Raw genomic sequence first — 18207 nt, 5'->3', positions numbered from 1 at the left:
GATGCATACCCCGCTCTTCAAGAAATTTGTATTCACAAAGGAAAAATGCATGAAGGGATGGATACTCCATTTTCCAGGACTTGGTTATTATACATTGCGTGCTTGTATCAAAAAATCTCACGTACCTCATATATGTATACACTTGTGTACCCACACAATTTTTTTAATTAAAAAAGGAAATTTGAGTTTAAATAGAAACATGATAAGTGTGAGAAAGAAAACATTTTGATTTTAACTCATTGTCACTCTGATGTTCGAGTGAACTGGTTTCTTCAGGCTCTTTGATCTTTCTGTCACCCAAGGAATCTGAGTGGTTTTGTTTTTTAGATTTCTCAGTCCTGAAGATCGAAGATAAATAAACAAGGGAACTTAAGCTGGGCCAGGCTGCATTTTTGACACCTCTAAAACTAGCAACCTTTCTGCTTGAAAATAAGAAAAAGCCTGAAAGTGTTTCTATGGTACAAGAACAGTGAGTGGTTTACAATGCTAGATTTAGTATACATTCAATACATATTCAAAGAATACGTTGAGTTTAGGTAGTAGACTCTCAGCAGTATCCTTAGGTTTATCATATTGGTTGTAGAGAGAGCTGCTTTCCTGGATAATAAAGGATTTGCTGGTATTTCCATCCACACTCGCCCACATGATTATGAATGATGGCAGTCCAGGAAAACATATTCCAGATTTCAGTGAGGCGGCACTACAGGAAGGACTAGAATGAGAATGAGGCCTACCTTTATCTGAAGTGTCTCATGGAACTGGGCCTGTCAACTTCATCTAGCCATATGCATATTACAGCTACTTATTTCTACACATCATTGTATTATAGCTATGTTATTCTGTGTTAGTTACATTGACAACAGGTACTAAGAGGAAACAAGACCATACAAATGTCCAAAGCACCAGAAATAATTCTGGCTCCTTAAGAGTTTAGCCAGTCGGTAAGAAAATGAATACGTTGAACTAATCATTCTGGAAACTTTCTTCATGAATTTCTGCTTAAATTTGTTTGGAATGCAGAAAACGCCAGCGAACGATTACATTCTTATGTGTAGATTTTTAGAGGAAAACATAATTAACTGAAGTTTATTGTTAGAGAAATGGTTGCATTTGTGTATCTGGACATATGTACGAGAACGTTCATGGTATCACTATTTTTCACAGCAAAACCTTCAATGACCCAAATGACCATCAACAGTGAAATCAATAAATAATCTCAAAGTTATAGAATGTAATAGTTGACAGCAGTCACAATAAATGAACTTCAGCTAAACATAATGACCTGAATGAATCATGGCAATATGATTTTAAGTTTACAAAAGTCCAGAAGATCACATAACACATGATATTCTTTTTATAAAATTAAAATACAATTTCCTTTTTATATAACAAAATCATATAAAAAGGGAAGCAAGAAAATAATGAACTCTAGTTAACTCATAACTAGATCACACAGAAAGATTTAACTTACTACCAGTGCTGTAGTTTTGCAGTTGGGAGGTGATTTCATGGGCATTTATTATTATGAATAACATGTCACAGAAGCAACAAGACTTGCAGTGGGTGGCCAGGAAGAAAGAGTTATCATGATTGATGACTCTCAGGTAGTTGAGAATCTACGTCATACAATTAGCACCTTCTTAGATCTACTAGGTTGGTGCAAAAGTAATCACGGGTTTTGCCATTACTTTCAATGGCAAACCATATCTAGCACTATCTGATTTGAATCTGCATCTCCTTGGTACCAAATAACTTTAAGTTGTTTCCAGAAATTTGGCTTTCAAAAAATAAATGCTGTACTCCATTGAGGGCACACAAAAAGGAAATACCACATCAGCTCTTAAAGGCAATTTTAAAAGAAGCTCTGAAATATTTGAACAACAAAATCTATGCTTAGTTTTCTAAATAATCATCCTTCTGATTATTTAGGAGGCAAAACACAGGTGGATATGGATATTGTTTTAAAAACCAGACTCATGACCTGGAATGGTGAAATTCCTCAAGGTAGAGCAGGGACATTGCCTTCCCCTCAGCATCTGCTCAATGGAAATGCAAACTTTGGACCAAAGGACTTCTTTCTCAGGAAGAACTGGAATACGGCGCCCTCTAGTGCAACAACAAATCCGTGGTTTTTTCCCGCTTGTCTTTTAGGTTTGGATGTCAAAACATTTGACTTAAGTATAAAAATATTATAAAGATTTGAATGACGGAGGGGTAATAGTACGGAGAAACTTACTTTTCATTAGTAACCATGATGATAATATACACTTCAAAAATTGTGATATTAAATATTCTGTCAAGTTTGATAGCTACACATTAATAATGTGAATAAAATCAATATTTACTTTGAAAATGTTTTATCTGCAAGAGATAAATTTAATAGAAGAAAAAGGAGATAAGTGGCCAATCTGAGAGGCCAGGCTACAAAGGGAAGAATCCTTGCATGCATTTGACATTTATCACACTCAGTGGCATATTACAGTAATCACATGCCTATTGCCTCTGTGACATGTTATTCATAATAATAAATACCCATGAAAAACTGGCTTGTCTCCTGCCTCACCTCTCCCATATTCGGTACAATACAAATGAGGCCAGCAAGGATCACAAGGAAGGAAAAACAAAAAATATGAGCATCCTATTTTTGTGTTTCTTCAGCACAAACAGTAAGACCTTTCTCCCACTCTCTCTATTTACCAAATTTTTGCCCACAAAATTATCCAAACTTCTCCAGAATCACCTAACAAATGTAAATGTTTTTAATATGAAAAAGTTTGCTTACAGAACTAAAATATTCTCCAAAGACTAAAGTTTGAAATTCATCTAATGTCAAATTCCTTTATCTAGAATCCACTAGTTTTAAATAAACAGTACTTTTCACAGACTTCCAAAGTAAAGACATTTTCATTAGATAAAACATTAAAAATACTCTGTAAGTTCTTGTCTTGTTTTTGGCTGTTGTAGAAATGTTTTACTCTTCCATTTACTTACCCAGTAAGTCAGGCCAATCAAGGTAATTTACATGAGTTCATGAACTTAGAGTTACTCTGAGTTTTGCTCTAAGATTCATTATAGTGCTTAGTTCACTAGGTTCAACTACTGGGCCACTAAAAGCACGATTTAGAGCAGCAACTTCTCATTCTAAGTAGAAGAGGCCAATGGTACTCATCATCTCTCCATACTAGTCGACAATGAGGAAAAACTCACCCCCAACCTCCCTTTTCTAGTCCCTGTTTTGCTCCACTATCCTCAGTGCAAACTCCACTGGCATTCTATCACCTGACCATTCAGGCATGTATATTCCCAACCCCTCCTAGAACATATCATGGTAGAGTGATCCCAGGTGAGACCAGAGGCTTATCCCTTCGGAATGTCCACCACTGCTCTGATCCCCAACTCCATCTCTATCAAGCTATTTGTTTGTCCTGTTATCCTAATCAGGTTTTTTGTTTTGTTTTGTTTTGAGATGGAGTCTCGTTCTGTCACCCAGGCTGGAGTACAGTGGTGTGATCTCGGCTCACTGCAACCTCTGCCTCCCGGGTTCAAGTGATTCTCCTGCCTCAGCCTCCCGAGTAGCTGGAACTACAGGTGACTGCCACCACGCCAGGCTAATTTCTGTATTTTTAGTAGAGACAGGGTTTCACCATATTGGCCAGGCTGGTGTCAAACTCCTGACCTTGTGATCCACCCGCCTTGGCCTCCCAAAGTGCTGGGATTATAGGCGTGAGCCACCGCACCCAGCCCCTAATCCAGTTTTAAGTCCCCTATTATATGATGCTTCCATATCCTCCTGAAATCTTAAGGTATAAATTATACTATCTGTAATTGTAATACCACCCCAGTCCTGAAGAAATTGGTTTTATTTTTTAACCAGTAAAATCAGCTCCACTAGCATTTATGGAGTACTTACTAATGTAGCAATACTGTTCTGAGAGGGAGGAACATATAGGTAGATATGAGAAGCCTTACAGACGTTACAGTGAGAAATGACATGGCACAGTGGTGAGAATGTACACACACATAGTCTCTAAATACAGGGATATAAAAGTGCTATTTTTTTAAACCTCCATTTACACATCACCATGTATTCTAATTGCTTAATAGGTTAAAAAAAAAAAAAAACTTGTAATTTTTTCCTAATATCCCAAACTGGAAAGTGATGAACATATTTGTCTCTTTTTACTTTAACTGATTTCTTAGAAATTTAAGATACTGTGGGGCGAACTGAGTGGAACAAGCTTGAAAACCAAAGTACTCAAGTAAAATTTACTGAGTGCTTACTATGTGCTAACCACTAGCACAGCCGATTCTGGGGATAAAACCACTAGCATGGCCGATTCTAGGGAGCAAAAACCAGCAATGATATTGCACTGATGGAGTTTACAGTGTAATGGAACAAACCGGTAATAATCAGACCAATAAGTGATGAATTATAACAGGGATAAGTGCCGCACAGTAAAGCCAGGGTGCTGAGTGCACAGCACAGAGTGCACAACGTGGATCTGACCTATGAGCGGGGAATGGGCCGGGTGTCCAGGAAGGCTTCCATGATCAAGGACATACAGCTAGAGGAAAGATCTGAGGAGCACAGAGAGTAAGCCAGGCAGAGAGAGGTACGAGTCAATTCCTTGTGACTAGAGGGTGCAGGGCAGTTCTGAGGAACTGAGAGGAAATGGGAACCAAAGGGCAAGGGGCAGCTTGATGGGAAATGAGGCAAAAGAAGCAGGGAGGGACCAGACCTTGCAGGGCCTTGTGGGTTATTTTAAGGCTAGATCTTCACCCTCAAGACAATAAGCAGCCACTAAGGAGTTCTAACTGTGTTGCTAATTAAATTCTAAGATCACTTATGCAGAGGATCTGACACACTTCCAGATCCATAGCAGGAGGCAGCGAATGCTGACTCCCTCCCAAACACATCCTGCGGCATTTACTGCTTTATTCAAATAGTGTACCAACTAACAATCAGAATGAGTATCTCTTCTCTTTTCACATCAGTATCATTATGAAATGAGTTAGTATTTTAAAATTTTAATCGAATGTCCATTATCTCTCAATATAATAAAGTAGAATCTGAAGTACCTTGGAAATTAGAAGTTATTTATTGAATCACAAGATGATCTCATATAGTGCTAAAAATGTTATAATTAAATAAGCTTTAAAATATTTTATATTTTATAAAATACATTAATACCAAGATAAAATAGAATCAAATAAAACAATGTAATAAAGTAAATGACATAACTTACGGAATCCAAGTTCAATATTACACATTTACTTAGCAAGCTACAATATGCCTTCAAGGAAAGCTGAGAAATCTACTTAGAAACCATCTGCAGTTTTTGGCATATCAACCATCTAATCCACATACAGGGCTTGTGCCCTATTTACAGCAATTCCTTGATTTTCAAATTTCTTATTTTTTTTCAAATGTTTCTGCAGCAATCCATTAAGACACTTTGCAAACAATCAAATATTTGACCTAAAATATGTCAGCAACACATTTTAAAATTTACATTTGCTTAGATAGAAAGCAGCTAATCATACTGATCTAAAAAAACAACAATTTCGGAATCTTTGGTAGCCAATTACCAGAGAGGCAGCACATCAGGGAACCATACTCTTCCCAGGTATTTGGAGACTTCAGTGTGAATTTCATCTAGGCTATAATCCTCATCAGGGATCAAAACTTCCTCCGTTATAGAGAGCTGTGTTAGCCTTCTCCCACACAGTCTTACAAACTGGACAAAGGCACTGCAGCTGACTTCACATTCGCTGAGGCCCAAGGCTGTTAGGTTTGTACAGTGTTCAGCAACACAAATAAGTTCATTATCAAGAGGCTGAAGACCATTAGCACACACCACTAACTCAGTCAGTCGAGGACAGTTGAGAGCTATCCGTCCTAAAACCACTTTGCTGACTGAACAACCAAAATAAAGGTGAGTAACAGGGGTTTCTTCTTTGAAGAACATCTCAAATTCCTCTTCACATAGAAAGAAGTACATAACAACATTAACTCTAGGGGAATGTTTAATAAGTGCATCCCAACTGTGTTTTTTAATAGCATGAAATTTAATCTGTCCAGGATTTTCACTCACAACATCAATTCGAAGATGTTCAAGGTTAACATGAGTCTCGCTTGAGAGCGCAAAGAGAAGTTCATCAGTTAGGATGTAATAATTCAACGCCAGTTCTCTAAGGCCTTGACAATGATCAGCTACACAAAGAATTCCTGTGGGAAGTTGGGGAAAATTCTTAAGAACAAAGAATCATACTGATCCTAATACAGTATTTTGTAAATTTAAATTTGCTATTAATTATTCATTATTTGTGAAAAAGCTATCTAACAACTTCTGAGAGCATGTCTGCCAGGAGGTATTAAGTATATAATGAAAATCATGTGTATATATGTAAAACTAAAATATCTCAGGAGAAGGTTACTATAACTATACCTATCTTGCAGATTAAGAAATCTTTTGAAAAAACTTACTTAAATAATTTATGATTCATAGGAATATAATTTTCAAAAAGAAACTGCATCTTTATAGTTATTGTAATAAAAATATCATATCATTCTAGCTTTAAAAAATGTAACCCACCATCAGATGAAATATGAGGACAGCTACTCATTTTTAGGAGTCTTAGAGTGTCACTATTATTGGCCACAAGAATCTTCAATGAAGGATCATCCACCGGTGTATTTTCAATTTTGATTGATGATAATGATTTTGAGTTGATAAAAACAACTGTAAGTGCTGACACAAAATGAGACTTGCATGGCCATAAGAAAAAATTATGAAAACATTATTTTAAAATGTACAGCTTTAAGTAATTCACTAAAACTATACCAATACATGCTAATGATAACATAGTAAGAACCATGAACATATGGCTGTTTCCACAGAATCATTTTCCAGTAGAAGATATTTTTATAATGAAGTATAGTTTTATACTTTTTATAATTGATAAACGAAATATGAGGAAAAAAAGCTTCAAAGATTTCATAAAAAATGTCTTCCGATTACTTCAATTAAGGATTTGGTTTTCAATATTAAAAGGACATAATTATTGTATATTTACTTCCTAGAACAAGGGTTGGTAGATTACAGACAACTTGCCAAATCCAGCCTATGGTCTGTTTCTGTATGGCTCACAAAGAATGGTTTTTGTATTTTTAAATGGTTGGAAAAATTTTTTAAAGAATAGTATTTTCTGACATGAAAATTACATGAAACTTGAATTTCAGTATCCCTAAATACTGTCTGATGGGAACACAGTCATGCCCTTTATTTAAATATTGTCTGTGCATCTGTGTCTGCTTTCAGACTCCAGTGTTAGAGTTGAGTAGTTGCGGTGTAACTAGTTGGCCCCCAACGCCTGAAATATTTGCTATCTGAATCTTTTTGACCCCTACCCTAGAAGAAACAGAATTTTTATCTGATTTATCCACTCCCATATGTCTAGCACCTAAAATAGTATCTGGCACATAGCATGGTAAATGGACGATAAAAATGTGTTGAATGAATAAATGAGATTTTAATTCATTTTATAAGATTTCACAATCTTCGGTGACATCCTTTTCCTAGCAAATTATCCAAAGTAAATCCAAGTCTATAAATGCTTTGACGACTGACAGATTAAAGCTTACTTCTAGTTTGACCTGAAAATTAGTAGAACTTCAGAAATTTTCAGATTCAGTATCTTTTGGCAAAGACAGAAAGTCTGGAAACCAAATCTGTACATGATCATTTTTCCCTTTTCAAAATCAATCAAGTTGGATTCTATCAAAGGTTCTATTATGCCTAACAGAATGACCAAATTGGTTATAAATGTTCATTAATTTATAAGAAAACTTATTGATTTACACTAATTGTAAACTAGTTTACACAAATTTTGAAATGGTACAAGGCTAGACTTCTTCAGTAAATTTTATGGTGCCAAAATTATTAGGGAAATATAAACACAAGGTTTAGTTTCCCTTTAATCAACTTTCAACTGACTGCTTTAGTCCTGAAGGATGACTTTAAAAACTATTAGAGTACATATTTCATTATAATAACAATGTATTAGTTTAGTACTATTTATGCTTAGCAAAATGCTATACTTTTATTTTTCCTTAGTTTACAGATTTAAAAAACTGAGTCTCAGAGAGATCCACAGAGCTCACTTTAAACAGTAGAGGCAGAGCTTGAAATGAAGCTTGCTAATTAATTCCTGGTATCTAGCTCTGGTGACTGCATCAGCGAACCTAGAAGCTGGCCCTGGAAGCTGATGTGCAACATTAGAGACAGCTTTTAGAATATAAGAAGAATTTCAAGGTAATCTGATTTTGTAGTTCATAAACAAAGAAATAACTATCTAGAAGTGGTAAATTTCATCGGATTACTTACATTACTCTAATCCCTAAATGACCTATTTTTTTCAGTACATCCCTTTAGAAGATAAATAGGCCAGCAGAAATACTGGCTAGAAGACTGCCATGACCCAGTTTATAAGAGAGATGCTGCTATTCCTCTATCTTCTTCCACAGGAAAATGTCCATTAGCCAGCTTTACCAACTACCATAATTTAATGCCTATCATGTATCAAACACTATTCTGACTCTAGGTTTATAATGGTAAACAAAATAGAATCTCTGCCTTCAATGAGTTTATGTTTGGTGTAAGGAGAAGAGAATAAACACATTAAAAAAATAAGGTGGTTTCAAGTACTGATGAATGACATGAAGAAGATAAAAATAATGCAACAGTAGAGTACATTATTACTGGAGCAGGGGGTGCCATTTTCACAGTTAAGGAGGGGCTCTCCAAGAAGGCGGCATTCAGGTTGAAGCCTGAATGAGGAGAATACGGTATTAGTTTCTATGGCAGAGCATGGTTGGTTGCTTCCTGGCAACCATTCTTCCTTTGTTTGTTAAATCAGTCCCAATTTTTAGCTGGGCACACTGCCACCCAGCTCAAAGATTCCCCAGACTCCCTGGAATCCGGTGTGGTCAGAATTAGAGGTAAACAGAAAACACTGTGTAGTACTTATGGGTGGTCTCCTTGGTAAGGAGAAGGCACACCCTTCTTCCCCCATTTCTAACACCCTAGCCCCCAGAGCAAGGACGTGATGGTTGGAGCTCAGATGGTCATCTTGAAGAAACACCTTGGAGAGAGTGGAGCGGCTGGAAGAAACCTAGGTTCCTACCACCTTCATACCAGCTATGAACTGTCTCACCTATCGATTTCTTTAATGTGAGAGAAATATACTTTGATCATGTTTTTAAGCCACTTTTCTTTTGGAGTTCCTACTGCATGAATGTAAACATCATGCTAACAAGCATAGGTTCATTTAGTTAAATATTATATTGTTCCACCTCCAAAAGAGAGGCCACAGAATCCCAGGAAAAACATCCACTATTGCCTCTACATGCTCCATGTTCAAAGTAACTACATAAATTGTTATTTAAATAGAATAAGCACAATATCCAAATTTTATATTAATGACACTGTGGGAACAATGACTACAGTTACAAAATACATCTAAAGAATGAAAACATGCATAAACTATTTTTGCAAAAATAAGTGCTAGTCAACAGAAAACAGCTTGAAATAGTACTTTGAATACAAATAGGAGATGGTCTGTCTTTAGGAAAAAATGGCTTTTGCCTAGTTTGGCAGTCTTTAGGGATTTTAGTCTAGCTCACCAAAACCGCATAATATCCTTACCTCTGATACATTCATGAAACTTGGCTTGGCTGTTGAAATCAAGCCCAAGGTCTGGATGGAACAATTTACCAGCTGAGAGAGTATACCACAGGCAGCTTCTACTGACTCGACACTACTGTCAACCTAGACAGACAATTTTTAATCTCAAATAATTTCCTGATGATAATTTATCAGAAATAATGGCAATGTAATTATTTAGTAGAATTCAATTGCAAAATTTTATTCATTCCTTTGAGCTATTGTATAAATGAGTATTTTTTCTTCGTACAAAATGTCTCAGACTATAAAATGAAAAACAGAGATGATGACAAATTAGCTTTCCAAGCACTTCATATTTTCAAATCTTTTACAATTACCTGAATTTTAATAACAGCATACAAATGATGGAAACTGCATTTTAAGTTTTTCAATTACAGTTCAAGTTCTACACTTCAATCGATGCAAATAACTGTAGAAAAACAGGAAACCGCTTCGGATAAAATGCTTTGCAAAACTCACTGACTGCCTCAAAATAAGGCTCTAGATATACAATAGCATTGTTAACAAAATGTAAGTCATGGTTTCCATTTAATGCTTATTTTTCTTACCTTAAAGCTGACATATTGAAGATGGGCAGAATGCTTTTTAATGATCTGCTGAATGAGATCAGGATGAGTGGACTTAAAATATGAAGTAGCTGACTGGTTCAGTTCAAATTCAAACTTTCTCCAAAGGTCAGGAATATGAAAAACTTCATTCCATCTCCTACATACAGAAGATGCACGGGCCCGATCTAGTAAAGGAAGATACTGAAAAATTCGTAATACTACATGGTGAGGCAAACTCCCCCAGTCTAGACGAACCGTGTGTGTATGAGTCTGGTTGAGAGAAGAGTAGAACCCAAGTTTTGGCTGTTTCACTGCTCCTGACAACTGGACAATTTTATTCTCAACAGATAAACTGTTCCTCTTCATTCTGTAAACATTAGAAAATGTTCAGTGTCTGATAGTTTTTTCACATTTTCACCAAATATTGGCACTCTAACTGTACAGAATAACATTAGAAAATGAAAAATTGTTTAATTAATACAATTTTAGTAGGTATCTTCCACTTTCACGCATGGATAGGTGCTACCTCATGCTGGGCATACAGAGATAAAGAAGTACTGTTCTCAAAGACCTATGGTCAAATGGTGAAATACAGTGATAAATGCTAGGACCAAAGTTGGGATAAGTTTCAATGGAAAGAAAAGAGGATGCATGTGATTGAGTTTGTGTGTGGAGGAGGTGGCTTGGGAGGCTTTCAGGAGGAAATGTCCAAGGAAGCAGTGTATGTCCCAGGTTTTTTTTTTTTTCCTAGTCAATTATTGTATTTTAATTTCAAAGGAGGAAGTATCACATTGCAATTGTGCTAAACAAACAAACAAAAAAAACACATACACAAAAACCTGGGAGGTCTGGGAGATAGTAAAACACAATTAAAAGCAAAGGTCTAGATAAGTCCCTACTCTGCTACTTACTAACCATATGATCTTGTCAGAACAAATTACTCTAAGCCTCAGTTTCCTCATCTCCAACAAGAAAAGTACCTATAAGATCAATGTGAGGATTAAAGTACCAGCAGATAGTTTAGTTGCAGTCTGTGTTGTTATATTAAATTGTTCAGTGCAGTTTTCTGAACTGTTTTCATTATTTAAGTCAAAGCAAAATTCTAACAAAAACTCAAATGATCTGCAACAATTTTCAGATGACAGCCAGGACACAGGAGCGCAGAGAAGTTAGATATGGCAGGGACAAGGTCTTAGTTCAAGCAACACACCTGATCCTCTCCAGTAAAGCAGCCAGGGAATGAGCATTCTTACCCTCCAAACAGAAATGATGAATGTCCAGATACTAGCCAGCTTGGGACGCAACTAAGTTCTAGCAAATTTGAAGTCCAGATATGTCCAAGTATATATGGTCATCTTGTACATATATTTTATATAAGAATACAAAGTATTTTAAGTATACAATTATTTGAAAGGCAAAATAAAATAATGGTAAGAGTGGTTCTGAACTTTACTGAACTTTGGTTAACTATATAACCCTCCTTTAACCCCTGCAATATTAGGAATGTACACACAGAAGATTCAGTGTCATAACTGAAACACTCCTTGAAATCTAATAAAATATTTATGCAATATGTAAATATCTCTGTCTTGTGATTCACTGTGTCTGATGTGACACATTTCTTAAGCACAACATAGACTTTGATCCCAGAAGCAGGAATGACCCGTAAAGTCATTGAACACAATGAAAAGTCATCTTTAGGGTTTGGAAAACTGAAATGAGAAGCAAAAATAGTTACAAAGCTGCATCTCAAGCATCAGGCAAAAGAGCTACTACACATATTTTAGTCTGACTAAACCAGTTACAGGCATGACTCAGGCCCTGTCCAGCAATACTATGTAGACCATGTGAAACTGCTGACTACCAAGAATTCAAAGCATATGCTATTTTAAAAGGCCTGATCTACTACTCTTCAATACTAACTCCTTAATACTGAAAGGTACAAGAACAGATGCTGGATTCTAAACTCTGATGTGGAGCATAGTCATTGACATTTTGCTTGTAACCGTATCATTTGGAAATCTACAAAATGGATAAATTTTCAGTAAGTTTTTATAAAGAAGTTACCCTTAATAGAATCCTTTACTTGAAAACCAGTGATGCTAACATAAAGACATCACTCAAATGCCAGGTTAGAAAACTATCTTGCAGTTCTAAACAGAGGGACTGTGCTATATATTAAATCTCATTGTATGTGGCATGGATTGTTAAAATTATTTAATAATATCATTAAATTGCCAATTCACTGATAGTAGAATCGCAATAAGTAATTAAGGGTATTATATTAATACCAGTAACTTCTTAAAAATAGTATTTTAATTTTCTTTTAAGTTGTATAATCTTCAAAGCATAAAGATTATACTCATCTACAAATCAAAAATTTCATGTAATTTTATAGCTATGTATATTGTAAAATATATTTTAGATAAATTGATCTTTATTAGCTTGAAGACGTTAATCTAAAGAGTCTAGCCTAAAGATATGTGGCCATTTAAAAAGTCGATCATTTCTTTTTCAAGCCTTTCTTACCTAAGGAAGGCTTCCGGATTAGAGTTCACTCTGAACCAATGAAATGAAGCAATGGTTGCCGTGGGGTACTCACCAACATCTATTTGATTTCACTTCCTATCTTGGTAAAATACCACAAAAACACATTCATCAGAATACATAAATAAACACCCAGTAATTTCTATGCTTAGGCTCTTTATATATCACTCTATATATTGAAGGATTTTGTTAGGAAATTATTGATTCTGAAACTGTTTTTTGTTGTTGTTCATTAAAAAACTAGCCCCGCTGGGTGCGGTGGCTCATGCCTGTAATCCCAGCACTTTGGGAGGCCGAGGCGGGTGCATCATTTGAGGTCAGGAGTTCAAGATCAGCCTGGCCAACATGGAGAAACCCCGCCTCTACTAAGAATACAAAAATTAGCTGGGTGGTAGTGGTGCATGCCTGTAATCCCAGCTACTTGGGAGGCTGAAGCAGGAAGGCAGCAGTTGCGGTGAGCTGAGATCACGCCACTGCACTCCAGTCTGGGCAACAGAGTGAGACCCTGTCTCAAAAACAAAAACAAAACAAAATAAAACAAAAACAAACTCCAAAAAACTAGCGTGGTTAGTGGAAATCTTGTTACAATTCCCAGGAATTATTCTTGAGGCTCTACCAAGTCTATGGATCAAAGAGTGAATGGACTCTAAGAATCCACATTTTAATTAATGTCTATAGAGAGATACTACAACAAATGTGAGAGAATTCATGACCACAATTATTTGTTTATAGACTTTGTAAATCTTCCAGTTCCAGATTTTAGCAGCGCATAATACCATTACAGTTAAAGAGGCAGACATGTGATTTTTATTATTTTATCATTCCTGTATGAATATAGTTGGACTAGTCTGTGTTAATAGAATATATGCTTCATATTTAAAAATCATTTCATATATAGTGATAGAGATGGCATTGATTCAGTCATACTCTCTTTGAGGTTTGCCAAATTTCAGGAAAATGACTTGTCAGAGTTAGCAGGAAAGTCTATGGAAATTGAAGAAAATAGTAATACAGGTCTACAGCAGGATAAAACTTACAGCCTTGGCATCATGAATAAATGTTGTAAGGTAAAAATAAATAAATACATTCTACTACTTTTGTAAACCAAACTCAACTACACAGAGGAGGTAAACAAGGCAACCTATTAATTTACTAAACAGTTCCCTGAAAACTCTACTGTCTATCACCTGTTAATTTTTCATTTCTCTCTGAATCCAACTCCTAAAGTAGAATTGGGGAGGACAGGCTAGCGGAATGTATTTGAGCTCAGGATCTACCATTTGATTTCCTCACTGCCACCTACTGTTCCACAGTTTTCCAGATAATGCCACGGTTGGCTGTCCTTCCTTTATTCCAGAAGCAGAGGGAAAGGAACTCCAGGGCACACTTTCAGTGAAACACCAAAAATAAAAGAAAGACAAGTTGAGTTACTAGTTATTCCTCAAATCAGGTAACACACAATTTTATTTAATGCAGAAGCTTTTCTCCTGAGTTACACTTATGGCTAATTTCTGTGCCAATAGGCCATTCTTCATGTGAGAATACTGACATAATACTGACATATCAATAGGGAGTTGCTACCTAAGACCAATAAGAAGATAGTGCACCACTACTTATCTCAGATCAGTTCACTGAAGTCTTCTGAATCAGATGAATTACTTCTCTGGTTGCTGAAGGAACGTGATGGCTGTCTCATAGTCACTAGAATTTTGAGGACAGGTACGGAACAAGACCAGAATACAGGACCCCACCAAGTGATAAGCCATTCTTCCAAAAAGGGAGAAAAGAGAAAGTTGGACATGGATCTTCAGCACAATTTCAGAGTATGAAACAAGTTTATTAGCACTGAGGAGCTCCACTAACCGCCTTAACTTAAATGTCTTTTTTGATGTGTTTTCTAATTTGGTAGATCAGGTGACCACGTGAATGGGATCTCTAAAAGTATTAAGAGATTGCCCACAGTATTCTTGAGGGCAAGATTATCAAAGACAGATGAGATGAAGACTGAACATCCACAGTCAACTCACTAAAGGCCATGGAAGCAGCTCTCCTCTGCACCATCACTAGGTTCTTTCAGATTGGTGAAATGAATACCCAAAAGTTACTTTTAATAGTTTCAAGTTTTCAATGGTCACAACAATAGAAATAATAGGAGAATACTACAGATAACAGAATATAGACGCAAAATTATCTGAAACGGGTGGATAAATTTGTTGGGAGCAGCAAAAGTAAACGGAAATAACTGTTAAATGTCCTGTATTTAATCTCCTTCCTAAAGTTTCACGATGAGCCATCAGATTGTTGCCCCAGGCAGATGGTCTATGTTAAGGAGTCTGGAATCCTAGTTACCAGTGCAATGGCAAGGAAAGCATGGCCTGGACAGGAGGGCCGAAGCCTGGCACTCCAAAATGCACGTAAAAACACAGTTTTCCAACAAAAGAATGGGGCAACACCTCTTTCTACTAAATATAATCCAAGCAACGAACAAAACATAATTTGTTGGAGACGCTGCCAAAAAGATTTATGTACTTTGCAGCCCATGAGACTCTAAGTTCCCTTCTAAGTCTAAAAGTTACAATTCTTTTTAAAATATCAAATCAAATAAAAATATCACCCAGGTATTAAGGAGACAAAAGATGAAAAATATTTATGTCAAATATTTCCTAAAGCAGAAGTTGCCATCTTTGCAGTGTTCTGGCATTTTGTCACTGGTTTAGCAATTTTCTACACTCAAGTCTCTCGGTGGTATCAGTATATATCTATTTAAGAAGAAAATTTTTACTTCCTAATAAACATAATATGTATGCTTATTTTTAAATAAATCATATGAAAACTGAAGTTTCCCAAATATATGTAGATTGAAAACACCTTTGGAGACGCAAGGGGCAAAGCTGAACTAGGCAGTTTGTGAAAATCCCTGAATGGGGGGCGCCAAGGGCATCTGTTTCTCTCTCCACATCGACCCCGAAGTCGTGTCTCCGACTCTGGAAGCGAAAAGGGAGCGGACAGCAAGCAAGGCCCATCCACAGGGAGGCCTTCCGAGCCAGGGGGAGCCCGCCTAGGGCTGGGCATGCTAAGGGAGCTAACAACGAACACAGGTGTTTCCAGAAATCATTTTTGCAAGATTTTTCCGGGAGAAAATAATCATAATTTCTTCTTCAATTTCTTATTTTGGAAGCGTCTTAAAAGGCACACTCGCCAAAGAAAAAGACGGAACACCTTAAAGCGCACAGATGAGCGCTTTCAACTCGCGAGAAGGCTACTTTTTGACATTTCTTTGTGGTAACTATCTACTCCTGCGAAGTTAGCTGCAAGCAGTCGTGCAAAAAGCAACCTCGGGTAGGGTATCAGTGATCACTGGACGAACGCCGCCCTTTCTAGGCTCACTCCACCGAAGAGCCAGACGAGCGGTTCATGGGGTGGCCGGGTGGGCGCCCAGCATTGCGGAAACCCCGCCCCGCGAGAAAGCGGACGCCCTGGGGCTGCACTTCAGCACTGGCGGCCCGAGTCAGGTCCCGCTCACCCCGGCTTCGGGGGCGGCCGGGCCCGGGCGGCTGAAGCTGTCGCTCCAGGGGGCGCGGGGCCGCAGGTGACAGCCCAGACGTGGCGCAGGGCGCAAGCACACGCCTCCCGGGCTCGAAGAGCGCGCCCATCCCGCCCCACGTCGCCACCGCCGGCGGTGCCCCCGCGACACCCGAAAGATGTGCTACCTTTAAAGGGTTTCCGCGCGTGCTCGGCGTTCGCGGGCCGGGCCAAGGCGCTGGAGTCCGGGCGTCCAGTCGGCGCCGTGACTGGCTGGAAGGAGGCCGGCTCCGCGCACTGGGGGCACAGACGCGCCTAGGCGCCAGGGTGCGCGCAAACCGCAGCGGCCCACGGCTCCGCCCCGCCTGGCCCCGCCTCGCGCCCTCTCCTCAGAGGCCGCCTCCCACCGCAGGCCGCGGCGCGGAGCTGGCGCCCACCTGGCGCAGCTCCGAGTCACGCACGGCGATCTGAGCCCCCAGCCCCTCCTCCCACGGGGGCTGCGGTTCCGGGAGCGCCCCTTAGGTAGCATGTGAGAGGCTTCCTGCCTGCTGGTCTTCAGCTAATTCCCCGTGGCCACCTGCCTGTGACTCCAACGCTTGTGGTTTCTGGGACTTACTGCCGGTGAAGCGCACCCCTTTATCAATGCACAATTGCAGGTGACCCTCGAGCAATGGGAAGAGAGGTTAGGGGCGCCAAACCCTGCACAGTCGATCGGGGTATAACTTTTCACTTCCCCAAAACTTAACAATTAATAGCCTACTGTTGACTGAAGCCTTACCAAGAACATAAACTTTGGATGAACACGTATGCTGTATGTTATATGTGTTATGTACTGTGTAATATAGTATCTGCAGTATGGAAATCCATGTGTAAGTGGATCCATGCAGTTCAAACTCGTGTTGTTCAAGGGTCAACTGTCATTGAAAGGAACCTTCTAAGTATCAAGTGATAACAGCTCAGTGTGAAATGTGTGTATATCACCTCTCCTTGTTCGTGCTATACAACTCAGCCCCCAGGTATGATCACTCAATAGTGCACTGTGTAAACTACCAGACCAATACGCAAACAAGTGTGTAGTGATAGATAAGGATTTTATTTTTTCTTGTTCACGTTTTAAAATCTGAGATCAAGCTATACGTAACTTTCGGAAACTTACTCTTTTGCCTACTGTCAAGGATACAGTTCATATTGATACACAGATTCTTTCATACTTTTTTCCCAAATAGCTTTATTGAAATATAATTGACAAACTCCACATACTTGCAGTGTAATTTGGTAAGTTGTGACACCGTTGAAACTACCACTGTAATCAAGATAATGAACATACACAAATCTCCCAAAAGTTTTCCTATTTCGCTCGGTAATTCCTCCTTCGGGCTCCTCTCTTTTCTGCTTCGTGACCCTATAGATTAGATTCTGTTTCTTATTGTAACATAAATTGAATCACACAGTGTGTACTCTTCCTTGTGGTCTAGCTTTTTGCACTAAGCATAATTGTTTTGACATATCTATGTTGTTGCCCATATAATGTTCATTTCTTTTTATTGTCAAGTAGCATTCCATTATATGGTTATACCACAGACTGTTTATGCATTCATCTCATGACAGAAATTTGGATTATTTCTTGTTTGAGGGTGTTATACATAAAACTGCCATTACTTTTCAATTTTAAATGGATATATGCTTTCACTACTCTGGAGTAAATATTAATACCTAGGAGTAGAATAGCTGCATTGTATGATAGGTCTATGATTAACTTTAAAAAAGGACTGTCAACATGTTTTCCAAAGAGGTTGGACTATTTTACATTCCCACCAGCAGTGTATTAGAGTTCTAGTTTCTCC

General features: G+C 38.1%; 1 protein-coding gene across 3 annotated transcripts; it reads right to left on the bottom strand.

Moving 5' to 3' along the window:
* Positions 1 to 3674: 3674 nt before the first annotated feature.
* Positions 3675 to 16354, bottom strand: FBXL21P. Of its 3 annotated transcripts, none has more exons than XM_031666472.1 (5): positions 14145 to 16354; positions 10295 to 10661; positions 9708 to 9830; positions 6597 to 6768; positions 3675 to 6229 (listed from the first exon to the last, which is right to left on the bottom strand). In XM_031666472.1, the coding sequence occupies exons 2-5, from the start codon at positions 10658 to 10660 to the stop codon at positions 5586 to 5588; spliced, it is 1305 nt and encodes a 434-aa protein (XP_031522332.1). In that variant the 5' UTR covers position 10661; positions 14145 to 16354; the 3' UTR covers positions 3675 to 5585. The 3 variants fall into 3 exon arrangements, with proteins under 3 accessions (XP_031522332.1, XP_031522333.1, XP_021795404.2); XM_031666473.1 differs by lacking the exon at positions 14145 to 16354 and adding an exon at positions 12824 to 13120; XM_021939712.2 differs by lacking the exon at positions 14145 to 16354 and having other exon boundaries at positions 10295 to 12644.
* Positions 16355 to 18207: the final 1853 nt, after the last annotated feature.

The sequence above is a fragment of the Papio anubis genome, chromosome 5 (genome assembly GCF_008728515.1).
Source record: "Papio anubis isolate 15944 chromosome 5, Panubis1.0, whole genome shotgun sequence".
In the NCBI taxonomy this organism is placed as follows: domain Eukaryota; kingdom Metazoa; phylum Chordata; class Mammalia; order Primates; family Cercopithecidae; genus Papio; species Papio anubis.
The sequence above is the reverse complement of the archived record's forward strand: the minus strand, read 5'-3'. Positions and strand labels throughout refer to the sequence as shown.

What these genes read in the sequence shown, in the direction of transcription:
- FBXL21P (XM_031666472.1), bottom strand. Translation starts at nt 10,660, where the DNA reads ATGAAGAGGAACAGTTTATCTGTTGAGAATAAAATTGTCCAGTTGTCA. An exon ending in TTCAATATGTCAGCTTTAAG is followed by an intron (nt 9,831 to 10,294) that starts GTAAGAAAAATA and finishes TTGTCTGTCTAG; the next exon opens with GTTGACAGTAGTGTCGAGTC. An exon ending in GTTTCATGAATGTATCAGAG is followed by an intron (nt 6,769 to 9,707) that starts GTAAGGATATTA and finishes TGGCCATGCAAG; the next exon opens with TCTCATTTTGTGTCAGCACT.